This window comes from Diabrotica virgifera, chromosome 1 (genome assembly GCF_917563875.1).
Source record: "Diabrotica virgifera virgifera chromosome 1, PGI_DIABVI_V3a".
Classification (NCBI taxonomy): Eukaryota; Metazoa; Arthropoda; class Insecta; order Coleoptera; family Chrysomelidae; genus Diabrotica; species Diabrotica virgifera.
This window is the reverse complement of record NC_065443.1, coordinates 141,828,653-141,841,234: the sequence shown is the minus strand read 5'-3', so window position 1 is coordinate 141,841,234 and position 12,582 is coordinate 141,828,653. Positions and strand designations below refer to the sequence as shown.

The window sequence follows — 12,582 nt, the reverse complement described above, 5'->3', positions numbered from 1 at the left end:
TTTGGACCTGAAATTTCAGGGCTTGAATGGGCGCACCCATGCAAGATCGAGTTTGAAGAAAACTATTTAGGTGTTTCAATGAAAGGGTCAACTATTTAGGTGTTTCAGACCTGAGAAGCCAAAGTGAATTTGAAAATAGATCTTCATATTCCTAACCATCCATCTTTCAAAAACATCAAAAAGTACCGAAGAATTATTTTTAGAATTTTTCCCTTGAAAGCCATCTTACTTCCATGTGGTAAAAAAAGTCTTCACAATTTTTTCTGAAAATGCGAGTTTGTAACGCTTTTCCTTCGATAGAGTGTACAACTTTAGTGACAACTTTTAAAACACAATCCATTTCGGAAGGTAAAGATTTTGATGCAAGAGTTTTTCGATATAAAAACAGTGCAGCCCTTGAACATTTAGCTATTTCTTGCAATTAAAAAATAAGACCAAAACGATGTCCTCTTATAGTTATAACCTTGGCCATATAATAACATTTATCGATTCATTCCTCTGTAAAACAAAGTACTTACATACAATTTGATATTTTCAATATTTTGTTATCGAAAATCTTTTTCCATGTCACTTTCTTGCATGTGGCTTCCTTTCCACAACTTCTCTACAAATTTATAGGAATAAAAGGCAGATTTCGAGCATATAGTTTAATCAAATCTTGCCCAAGTATACTTTCGCTAACTTAGCATCATCAGGGGCATTTCGTCAAAACAGGAAAATATCCCAGCAAAATGTAACATTTGTGGTGAAATAACCTTTCACCCTGTATACAAATATGTAATGTTCGTTACACAAACCAATCCTATATCTCAGAAGTCACTCAACCGGTCCCTTAAATAGCCGCCAAAACGAAAGGTTTACCGCGCTTTTTCTAGTTCCAACAAGTCAGTTCGCAACTAGCCCTCGAGTAGAAAGGTTCGCTATTAGTCCTCAGAAAGAACCGTCGCCTATCGCAATTTTCTTGCCGCTAAAACTCACGCAAAAGCAATGTTGCCAGTGTTACTCGTAGCCTAGAACATTCTTGTACGCAGCAAACCTTATCGTTGTACTAATTATACAGTGAAGTGAAGTGACAGTCCAACGTCAGTGTTATACGTACGTCAGTGTCATACGTCAGTGATACGTACATTACCATCTTAGCTTTTTATTCACCATTCTTCACTCAATAAAGTTTGTTACGTATAAACCGCTTTTCTTTCCAGCCCATGGCTGGTGGTCCTTCAGTCTATGCTTAACTACGCCCTTTCGCAACCAATTTGTATGGCAAGAAGGTAATTTTAAAAAATTTTGCAACTAATAAATAACATTAAACGCACACTGGACGAAAGACAAACAGATCAAATTAATTAAAATATGCCGGATACTACATCTTGGCAAGAAAAATGTCAAGACATTTTTGTCTTGACCTTGTCCTCAAATGTTATTTATTAGTTGCAAAATTTAAAAAAATACTTTCTTGCCATACAAATGTTACATTTTGATGGGATATCTTCCTATTTTGACGCAATGCCTCTGATCATGCTAAGTTAGCGAAAGTATACTTGGGCAAGATTTGATTAAACTATATGCTCGAAATCTGCCTCTTATTCCTATAAATTCCATATATTCAAGCATTCAACCTACTTCTATTTTCTCTACAAATAACGTACTGTGGCTTATCCAAAATAACTATAAAACCATATTTAAGATTCTCAATAAGATTTGTCATTTTATTATTTTCATTTTCGTACGTAGACGGCTCTAACGACTTTTAAAAAATTTATTCATGTCTAATAAAATAGTAAAAAGGAAAAGACCAAGGTAATAACTTGTGCACCAATAAAATAACTACAGGCTCCAGGTCGACTTAGCCTGAATAAAATGAGTTCCTTAGGTAACAGGGGTAATAATAGGCTCTTACCTTTTTTGTATGGGCCATTCCACGAACATACGCCTGTTTTGGATTACTTCGACAACGAATATTTTACTGTGCAACATAAGAAGTACGAAAGTAAATGGCGCTAATAATTATTCCAATAAACAACAATGTAATTTGCAATTTACTTTCGTTCTTTTTATTTTGCACAGTAAAATATTCGTTGTCGAAGTAATCCAAAACAGGCGTATGTTCGTGGAATAGGGTATATGTCGTAGGCTTAAGAGATAGCAGACTACTTTGCTATAATCCCAAATCCGCGTTGGCGGTATTATCAAGAAAGCCAACAATTATTATTTTTTAATCTCTCAATAATTTCGATTTAGTTTTATTATGCCTGGATTCCGCGTACCAAAAAAAAAGTTGATTAATAGCGAGCTGAAAATTTGTTAATAGCTTAACGGTGTCTAGTCGGACAAACTTTGATGTAAGGGAACACTGGAACAGGGGAAGTTTTAATTGTGGAACAGGTTTCAGGTTTTGCACGTCAGACTACGAAAACGTCCCATGCCTTTTGTCGGACAGAACTTCCAATTGATTTGTTAAACTTTCATTTAACTCTCATGCAAAAATCAGACTGCTGTTTACCATCAACGTAATTCCTGTCATTTGACATGTTCTACGTGTCGGAATTATTAAAATGCCCAGTTAGTGATAACTAAAAGTCTGATTTTTGCATGAGAGTTTAATGAAAGGGTAATAAATCAATTGGAAGTTCTGTCCGACAAAATACATGGGACGTTTTCGTAATCTAACGTTCCAAATTTTTTACCTGTTCCACAATTAAAACTCCCTATTCCAGTGTTTCCATACATCAAAGTTTGTCCGACGAGACACCGTTAAGCTATTAACAAATTTTCAGCTTGCTATTAATCAACTTTTTTTCTTATGCGGGATCCAGACCGTATATATCATCTCCCAAAAAATAATGAATATCTGAAAATACCTTTTTTTATTTTACAAATTTTCTACTCCTTATACCATAAGGTATTGTATTGTAATAAGTATTGTAATTTTGTGAAAATATGAATTTGAACAGTCGATAATATTGGAAAGCAATTTAGAAGGGAACCTTCTACATCTACAAAATTCATGTTGTTTTCTTTATAGCAAGGTTTTGAATAACTCTTCTGTCACACTTTGAGATGCTTACTTTGGTTGTTTTTTCGCAGTAATGAAAATGAAAATGGTTAAAAAAGTACGCCTTCCTCCTCCAGTCCAAGAATTTATTGCTGACCATCCATTCCTGGTTGTTCTTATTCTCAGAGAGAAGGACGAAAATGAGGACTTAACTATAAATATATTGTTCAAGGGTAAATTAAGTAGCCCTACGTACAATGTTCCAAATGTAAAGTAAATGTTAACCCATGTGATATGAAGTAGCCGAATGACATTGTTTAATTTAAATTTTATTAAATGAATGTATATAAAAGTATTAAATATATTTATCAAATAGACTTTCCCTGTATATCTTTCCCTGTATGATCAGTCTTAGTAGTTCATATCGTTGTGCCCTCATTACGTGTCCTAGATCAGGGGTCGCCAGTTATATTCCCTGAGGGTCCGTTTCGAAAACCTGTGACACTTCTGGGGTCCAGATTTAATGCTACCTGTGCCTGGTTGCTCTGATTCGGCTTCTTTGCGCATTCTTGTTAAAAAATTTCCCCTATAAACAAATCAGAAGGGTACCGGGCGAAATTTTTGGGCAGAAATTGTTTAACAATTTTTTTTAACTTTAAGACATCACCTTTTTTGTCCTTGAAAATATGTTTTCCGCCTTTTTGGGTCATCTTAAACAAAAAAGATCTGTCATTTTTCTCAAAAGTTGATAGATTTCGAGTTTTGAGCGATTTAGGATCTGAAAAATGCGAGAATAAGCATTTTCAAAGCTTGAAAACTCATGTGTAAATTATTATTTTTGAGCTTGTCAAGTGCCTAAATTAAAGTTTAAACATTCAAGTTGTTTTTAATTGTTAATTATGCGCGTTCACTCAACCCTTAAGCCGTCACGGCGGTGCGTCGCACTATATGCTGCGTATCGCACTATATGATTGGCGTATTTAATTAGCACATTGGCAATAATTAACTGAATAAATAAATAAATTATTTAAAAAAACTATGGCAATAATATATCATAAAATTTTAACAAATGTGTATTTATTGGCAATTTTTCGCGTAAGTACGTATAATAATATGTAGATATACGTGCGAGAGAGACGCACCATAAAGTGCGACGCGCGACTATTAACAATTATAAAATATAAAACAAGAGTCTACATATATATTGAAATAGGCCCCGATTACTCGTTAGAATCTTGAAATTGGATGTATAAGCATCAATTTAGTCACTTGTCTGTCAACCCGAACACTAATAATAATTTACACATGAGTTTTCAAGCCTCGAAAATGCGTATACGTATTTTCGCGTTTTTCAGATTTTAAATCGCTTATAACTCGAAAACTATCAACTTTTGAGAAAAAATGATAAATAGTACATTGTTTACCGGGTAGGAAAAGCTTAACATTCCTGGACGACTGTGAAGATTGCTAAGTCGAGGCGCAAGCCGAGACTTAGCAACACAGAGTCCAGGAATGTGGCTTTTCCTACGAGGTAAACATACTATTTTTCCGCAAATCGTTTAAAATTCGACAGATATTGATTGATTTAAAAAAAACGCGATAATTTTATTCCCAAATAAATGGTGCTTTGAAATTCCTAATAAAATTACTTGGGTTACTATGGAAACGTATTGAGGTTGAATTGTCAAACTTGACTCTTATAAATTTAATTGCTGGTGTTCTCGAAAGTAAAATGATAAGTGATGATGAAATTTCCATTCCTGGGACTCCTCCAGAGCTGGTTGAGGCAGTGAATACTGCTTCATTAGAATTATTGCCAAAGAAATCAAGAGAAAAGTACGAAAATGCATACAGACGTTTTATGGATTATCGCATGAGTAAAAATACGAGTTCTTTCTCAGAAAATGTTGTAATGGCATACTTCCTAGACCTTTGTTTAAAGATGAAATCTTCAACATTATGGGCCAATTATTCAATGCTGAAGTCAACCCTTGCACTTAAACACAATGTAGATATATCTACATACTCAAAACTTCGTTCTTTATTGAAACGGCAAGCTCAAGGTTATAGGGCAAAGAAATCTAAGCAAAAAACCAAAAAAATTATTTTTCGGGACAAAAAGATTATTTTGAATTTGTTTAAAAAATTGTATCCTATGTAAAAAAAATGTACAACCTGGCACATGGCACTCAATTTCATGGCCAAACATTTTCATAATTTCAAAACACTATATTCTGAATTTATTTGTGGTCCGCACAAAACTAGCCTACGATCCGGATGCGGACCGCGGTCCACCAATTGGTGACCCCTGTCCTAGATATTGTAACTTTCTTATTTTTATGGTGTTTATAATTTCGTATTGTTTGTCCATTTCTCGCAATACTTCCGTGTTAGTTTTTTTTCTGTGTCCATGCTATTCTATGCAGCCTCCTGAAACACCACATTTCAAAGGACTGTAGCTTATTTATGTGTTCTTGCTTCAGTGTCAAGCTTTCAAGTCCATATTGCAGTATTGAAAACACGTAGCATCTCAAAGCTCTTAGCTAATGACAATAATACTTATAGAAAAAAAAAACGAGAAGCTAAAACATCGGTAAAGATGACTAACTACTGCAGGGAAATAATAGAATTGCAGTGAGAAAAGAATAACTTTCAAAGAACACAAACTTAAATAATTTTAAACATGCGTCTGTTGGATTTCTTTAATTTCGCAATTGACTATATTTATCTAACACAAACAAAAAGTTTGTAAAATAATATTTTTTTTGCCAATTAATATTTCCATTATTCCATTTAGTACGTCATCTTCTTAAGCAGGCAGCGGCATGTTCATTGTCGTTGCCGCGGAAGGTGGTTACCACACTGTTACGCGCGGCAAAGCCTGCCGCGGTCGAACAATGTTCGAGACGAGCCACATTTTGTCGGTCTTTTGAACCACGGCAAATAGTCTAGTCGCAACATAGGGGGTCCCGTGGGAAATTCTAGCTCGCCGTGATTTGATGGTGGTATTATAGGTTTTTTGGGTCGCTGAATCCAATGGAAGTCGTCTGGAAGCCCAAATATGGTGCGTTTAATTGTTATTAACAAATTATGGTAAAATTAGGTATTTTTCAGGTACTATAAGAAGCCCTGTAAAAAAATTGATAGTGTTAAGGTCTTCTCTGGTGTATTTTTGGTCGCTGAATCGAATGCGACTAGTCGCGATTACTCAAAAATATGTTCTTATTTTGTATAACAAAAAATAATTGTTCATTCGCCGAAAAGCTCGAAATGATGCGCTGTCTACAGCAAGTTTGTAGTATTTTTCATATTATTTTTATACGCTAAATCGATTGCCACTAGTCGTGATAGCTTAAACTACGTTCCGACTTTGTTATTAATAAATTATTGCAAAAATAACGGTTTATGGTACGTTTACTCCGGTTTTTGCTTTAAATTTAAAAAAACCGCTCGGATTGACATGAAATTTGGCATACACGTAAGTACCATGTCAAACAAAACAAGTGATATTGTGCCGATGTGTGCTTTTACCCTGGGGGTTAGTTTCACCCCTTTTCGTGGGTGAAAAAAGAATACTTTAAAATAAGTCTGGAAGTGGATAAACTGATTAATTATAAGCAACTTTTGTTCTATACAGTTTTTTCACTAAGTCAATACTTTTCGAGTTATTTGCGAGTGAATATGTTCATTTTTAAACAATAAAAACAGGTTTTTGGTGGTTTTATAAACACTTTCGAACTGATAAAACCTACAGATCATATAAATACAACATAAGTAAAGTAACTTGTGAAGCGGTAACGATTAATTTCATTCGAGATGTTAATTAGCGGGTGATTTTCCCGTTTTTTTTTACCAAAACCAAAAGTATTTAGTATCAAAAAGAAGCAAGTTATTGTTTGGAGCGTAACTTGCTTCTTTTTGATACTAAATACTTTTTCAAAAAACAAGAATAAAGTTTTTTTTACAAGCTTTAAAAAAGTTGTAATGAGCTTTCCTCAAAAAGTGCCTCATTTTTTGGTTATTTTATGTTGAAATATTTGATTGGGAATTTGACAAATATGAACCTGTAGTTCATTAGCTACAACTCCGCTTCTACTGGGTCTACGGACCTTATACACCATTTTTCACTTTTTTATAGTCTATATTTTTTCTAAAAAAAATTTTGAAAACATGCTTACTTTTTGAGTTATTTGCGGAGTTATAACCGTCTAAAAAGGTGGGTTTTTGTTGAAAAATGAACATATTCACTCGCAAATCTCGAAAAGTATTGACTTAGTGAAAAAACTGTATAGGACAGGGTTTCCTTTTTCACCCCCGAAAAGGGGTGAAAATCACCCCCAGGGTAAAAGTACACATCGGTACAATATCACTTGTTTTGTTTGACATGTTAGCTACGTGTATGCCAAATTTCATGACAATCCAAGTGGTTTTTTAAAATTTATCGCAAAAACCGTGAGTAAACGTACTATAAACCGCTATTTTCGCAATAATTTATTAATAACAAAGTCGGAACGTGGTTTAAGCTATCACGAGTAGTGGCAATCGATTTAGCTTATAAAGATACTATGAAAAATACTACAAACTTGCTGTAGGTAGCGCCTTATTTCGAGCTTTTCGGCGAATAAACAATGATTTTGTTATTAACAAAATAAGAACATATTTTGAGTAATCGCGACTAGTCGTATTCGATTCAGCAACCAAAAATACACGAGAGAAGACCTTAACACTATCAATTTATTTACAGGACTTCTAATAATTCCTGAAAAATACCTAATTTTACTATAATTTGTTAATAACAATTAAACGCATCATATTTGGGCTTCTAGACCACTTCCATTGGATTCAGCTACCCAAAAAACCTATAATACCACTATCAAATCACGGCGAGCTAGAATTGCCCACGGGACCCTCTATGTTGCGACTAGACTAACAAGGATGTTTGTTGTTATTGCCGCGCGAAGTGTAGACGAGTCTGGGAAAAGTTTAGTTTACAGTCGACTAGAAGACTAAAGCAGTGAGTGCATTTGTCTTTAAATGGTCGTAGATAATGATATTGCCGTAAATTAATTCAACTTTATGAAAGTAAAGAGTTGCTATTTTTAGGAATTTCGGCTTTTTAAATTAATAAATGGCAAATGAACTGGGTATAAGACAATAACCCTGATGTAAGATAGTTTGGGAAACACTTATGTCTCATTTAATTGTAATACACTTAGATGTGACACTAATTACTGGTATGGAGAATAAATTGTGAGAGAGATTCAAGGTATATAGTTTGAGGGCTGAAAGACAGGGAAAGGGAGAGAGATAGAGCTAAGCATAGTACATAGTGTTATCTTCTCTTATTCTATTATTATTTTTAGGTTTGAGCCCCAGGTTGACTCCACCTATTTAAAATGAGTACAACCAGGGGTAATAATAGGACTCCATTTATTATTATTTTTTTAATTTATCAAGAATTTCGATGTTGATTACTTTTATGTCATCTCTCAAAAAATAATGAAAATCTGAAAATGATTTTTTTTATTTAGCATCGATTCCTTCGATCATAAAGTAGTGTTGTAATTTTGTGAGAATATAAATTTGAACAGTCGATAATATCGGAAAAAGATTTGGAAGGGAAACTTCTACATTTGCAAAATGCATGTTATTTTCTTTATATCAAGGTTTTGAATAACTCTTCGAAATTATTACTTTGGTTGTTTTTTCACAGCGATCGTAAGGAAACTGCTTACAAAAGAGCTTCATCCTCCTCCAGTCCAATTTATTGGTAACCATCCATTCCTGGTTATTCTTATTCTCAGAGGGAAGGATGAAAATGGGGACGTATTTATAAATATATTGTTCAAGGGCAAATTAAGAAGCCCTACGTACAATGTTCCAAATGTAAACTAATTATTACCTCATGTGATATAAAGTAGGAGGATTAAATTGTTTAAATTAAATTTTATTAAATGGATGTAAGTATATGAAAACAATAAATATATTTATCAAATAGACTATCAATAAGCAATACCAATGACAATAATATAGAAAAAGACGGGAAGCTAAAACATCTTTCTGTAAAGATGACTAACTACTGCAGGGGTGCAGGGAAATAATAGAAATGCAGTGACAGTGAGAAAACAACAACTGTCAAAGAACACAAACTTAAATATTTCTAAACATGCGTCTGCTGGATTTCTTTAATTACGCAGTTGACTATATTTTACGCAGTTCGAACACAAACAAAAAGTTTCTAAATGTATAATACTTTTTTTGTTTTTCCGTTTGGCTGTACGCCAATCTTCTTACACATGAAATTGTATCTATAGAGAGGTTCAAAATTATGGAATAAATTAATTTTTTGAGAATAGGCCACTTCTAGACATGTCGATTTTTATTTTTAAATTTTGATGATTTTTTGGCATATATTTCATACTAGTGACGTCATCGATGCTTTTTTTAAATGAGAAGAGGGGTCGTGTTCTGGCTCATTTAAAAGGATCTTCAATTCTCTATTCGGCAATATAAGCATTAACCTATTATCTATACAGAGTGTCCAAAATGATTTGTTTTAGATTAAATTATTTGACACAAAAAGAAGAATGTATGTAATTTATTGAATTCAAAATACATTTTACTGCTGTCGGAAAACAGAAAAAATTTTTATGAAGCAAATAAACATTGCTTGTTACCTAAATTCAATATTCAAGCTGTCACCCACCTGCCTCTTGGCAGTTTAAACATTTAATTTAAGCGAAAAGCAATGTTTATTTGTCAAATAATTTTTTTTCTGTCTTCTGACAACAGTAAAATGTATTTTGGATTAAATAAATTAAATACATTCATCTTTTTGTATCAATTATTTTAATTTAAAAAATATTTTTTGGACACCCTGTATAAATAATATTGTTTATATTACTAAATAGAGAATTGAATTTAAGTGAGCTAGCCCACGACCCATATTCTCATTTTAAAAAATAATTGATTACGTCATCACACCCAGATGATGACGTCATTAGTATAATAGGTATGTATGTAAAAAAATCATAATTTAAAAATAAAAATCGACCTGTCTCGGGATTTTTCTCCAAAAGAGACTATTCTTGAAAAAATTAATTTATTCCATAATTTTGAACCTCTCTGTAAGTATGTATGTATCCAATCATTAGATTCATGGAGTGTTTATAATCCGTATTTTATATCCTTTCTTACTCTTAACTTTTTTTTGTAGGTGTCAATCTTTTTGATTTAAATACACTTGAAAGCAAAATAATTGACTCACTCGATGAATTATACATGTTACAATTGTTACATGTCTCGAATTTCCTAAACCTGTTGTCCGATTTGAGTGATTTTTTTGGTATGTTATAGCCTTATTATTTAAGAAAATCGATGTAATAATATTGTTGCTAGACGGTAAATGTCATTTTACACCGGGTATAACAATCATACTGTGTTTTTTTCTTAAAGTTCGGAACGCGCTGTGAAATATTCTAGCACATATAAAATATTTAAATTAAAACTCAATTGTAACCTTAGGCTTTCTTAACATTTATTTTTTTTTTATTCGTACGCTGATGTTCGATAATAAATATTTATATTACATGTGAGGTATGCTATTTGGTCTTGATGAATATATCATTCCAAATCTCGAGAGCTACTGTTTCTACCTCTTGTAACATTCTAGGAGATGGCAAACGCTGTCGTAGTCTTCTGCCAAATATGTCCCACAAATTTTTGATCCGGTTAAGATCTGGACTATGCGATAGCCAATTCATAGTCCGAAGATTTACCTGTTGTAAATATTCCGTTACAGTTCGTGAACGTGAGCTCTTGCATTATCGTGCATTAGAAAAAAATTGTAAGCAATATAAGGAGCCGATAGCATCATGGTAGCTAAGTTCTTCGCTATGTAAGATCACTGCTTGAACACACTCATCGTGGGTCATATTCCTTGTAGCTCGTTCCATTTTCACCAAATAACAAAAAAATATATAGCTGATTGAAAATTGACTTTAAATAATAAATTTTCCCAACAAAACCAGACACTTTTTGACTGTTAACAATTTGACATCCATTAATTGTTAATTTCTCATAGCCTACATTAGGCTTGTTTATTAAACTAAACTTTTTTATTACCCAACTTTTTTATTATCCAACATAAGCAAAAAGATAATGTTAATAAAGCTACAATTGAGTTTAAATTTCAATATTTTATATATTATGCTAGAATATTCCACAAGGTGTGTTCCGAACTTTAAGGAAAAAACACAGTATGATTTTTACCCCCGGTATAAAATGACATTTACCTGCCGGGCAACATTATTATTACAGCGATATTGTTAAAGAATAACGCTATAACGTACTAAAAAAATCACTCAAATGGGACAACAGATTTACGAAATTCGAGACATCTGGTTTACGAAATTCGAGACATCTAACGTGTATAATTCATCGAGTGAGTCGATTAGTTTGCTCTTAAATGTAGATGCGTATACAAATAAGAAATGAATTTCTTATCAAATGGACTATAAATCAAAATTGCCGATAAAAATACTAAAGCAAAAAAAAAAGAAGTAAATTAATGTAAAAGAATGTGGTGTAATAATGTTTTTGTTTTGTTTTGCCTTTACTTTAACTTCAGTGAGACTTACATAGGTCTCCGTTAGCTCTTTCCATATTATGTCTCTGTCTTATGCGGCTTACATCCAGTTACTGCTATCAACGCTACACGCTTCAAATCGTCAGTCCAGCTGGTTGGTGGTCGTCTTCTGCTCCGTAGTGCTTCTTCTCGTGGCCTCCACTCGACAATACATTTTGTCCATCGGTTGTCTCATAACCTGGGAAGGTGTCCTGCCCAATTTCATTTTAGAGATGGATCCTTCCCAATTCCATTTTTACTCTGGGCTAATTAGCAGAATACAAGGAAAAGTTATTTAGCAGCTAGACAAGGCGAAAACGGCGGGTTCGTTGGGAAAAATATTCCCATGAGATTTTTTTGCATAATTACATTCGTGAGACATTCCAGAATAAGGTTCAAGAAGTCACCCACGTGAAAAGTGGGCCAAATTTTTTTTTAAATTTTTCTTAATCAAATTGCAAAAATTAATATTTTTGGCACGGACAATTTTTTCAGGTTTTTTGGACCATTCTGGATAAAAAAGGTCTCTTATAATTTTTCTCTAAAGTTGATCGTTTTCGAGTTATAAGCAATTTAAAATTGAAAAAAAAAAACGAAAAATGGCGATTTTTAAGGCTTAATAGCTCGGTTAAAAGTTATTATTATGAAAGTCAGAAAGTGACTAAATCAAAGTTTAATGCCCCCCCTACAAGATCCCGAAGAATTTTTTGTCATTATTTTATTACTAAGCTGTTATTATTAAGTAATAATATTGAGCGCCATGCACGTGGTAGCCGGCCATACATGCTGAGTGCGAGAGAGATGCCACTCCGGCAGTCCAATTGTGCATCTTACTTGCACTCACATTTACGGCCGTCTACCACGTGCATGGCGCTAAATATTATTAAGGGATCTTGTATGGGGGGCATTAAACTTTGATTTAGTCACTTTCTGACTTTCATAATAATAACTTTTAACGGAG

At 33.3% G+C, this 12,582-nt stretch overlaps 1 protein-coding gene across 19 annotated transcripts in view; it reads left to right on the top strand.

The window, feature by feature from the left end:
- Positions 1 to 12,582, top strand: part of LOC114326365 (antichymotrypsin-2) — a 211,168-nt gene that overhangs the window by 101,736 nt on the left and 96,850 nt on the right. For 4 of the 19 annotated variants that reach the window (XM_050641590.1, XM_050641623.1, XM_050641620.1 and 1 more), the window contains exon 4: positions 3,088 to 3,374. The exons of the other annotated variants lie outside the window; for them this stretch is intronic. In XM_050641590.1, coding sequence (XP_050497547.1) covers positions 3,088 to 3,272 — 185 coding nt within the window. In that variant the 3' untranslated portion in view covers positions 3,273 to 3,374. Of the gene's footprint in view, positions 1 to 3,087; positions 3,375 to 12,582 lie in introns of those variants that run through there. 19 annotated transcript variants of the gene reach the window in all.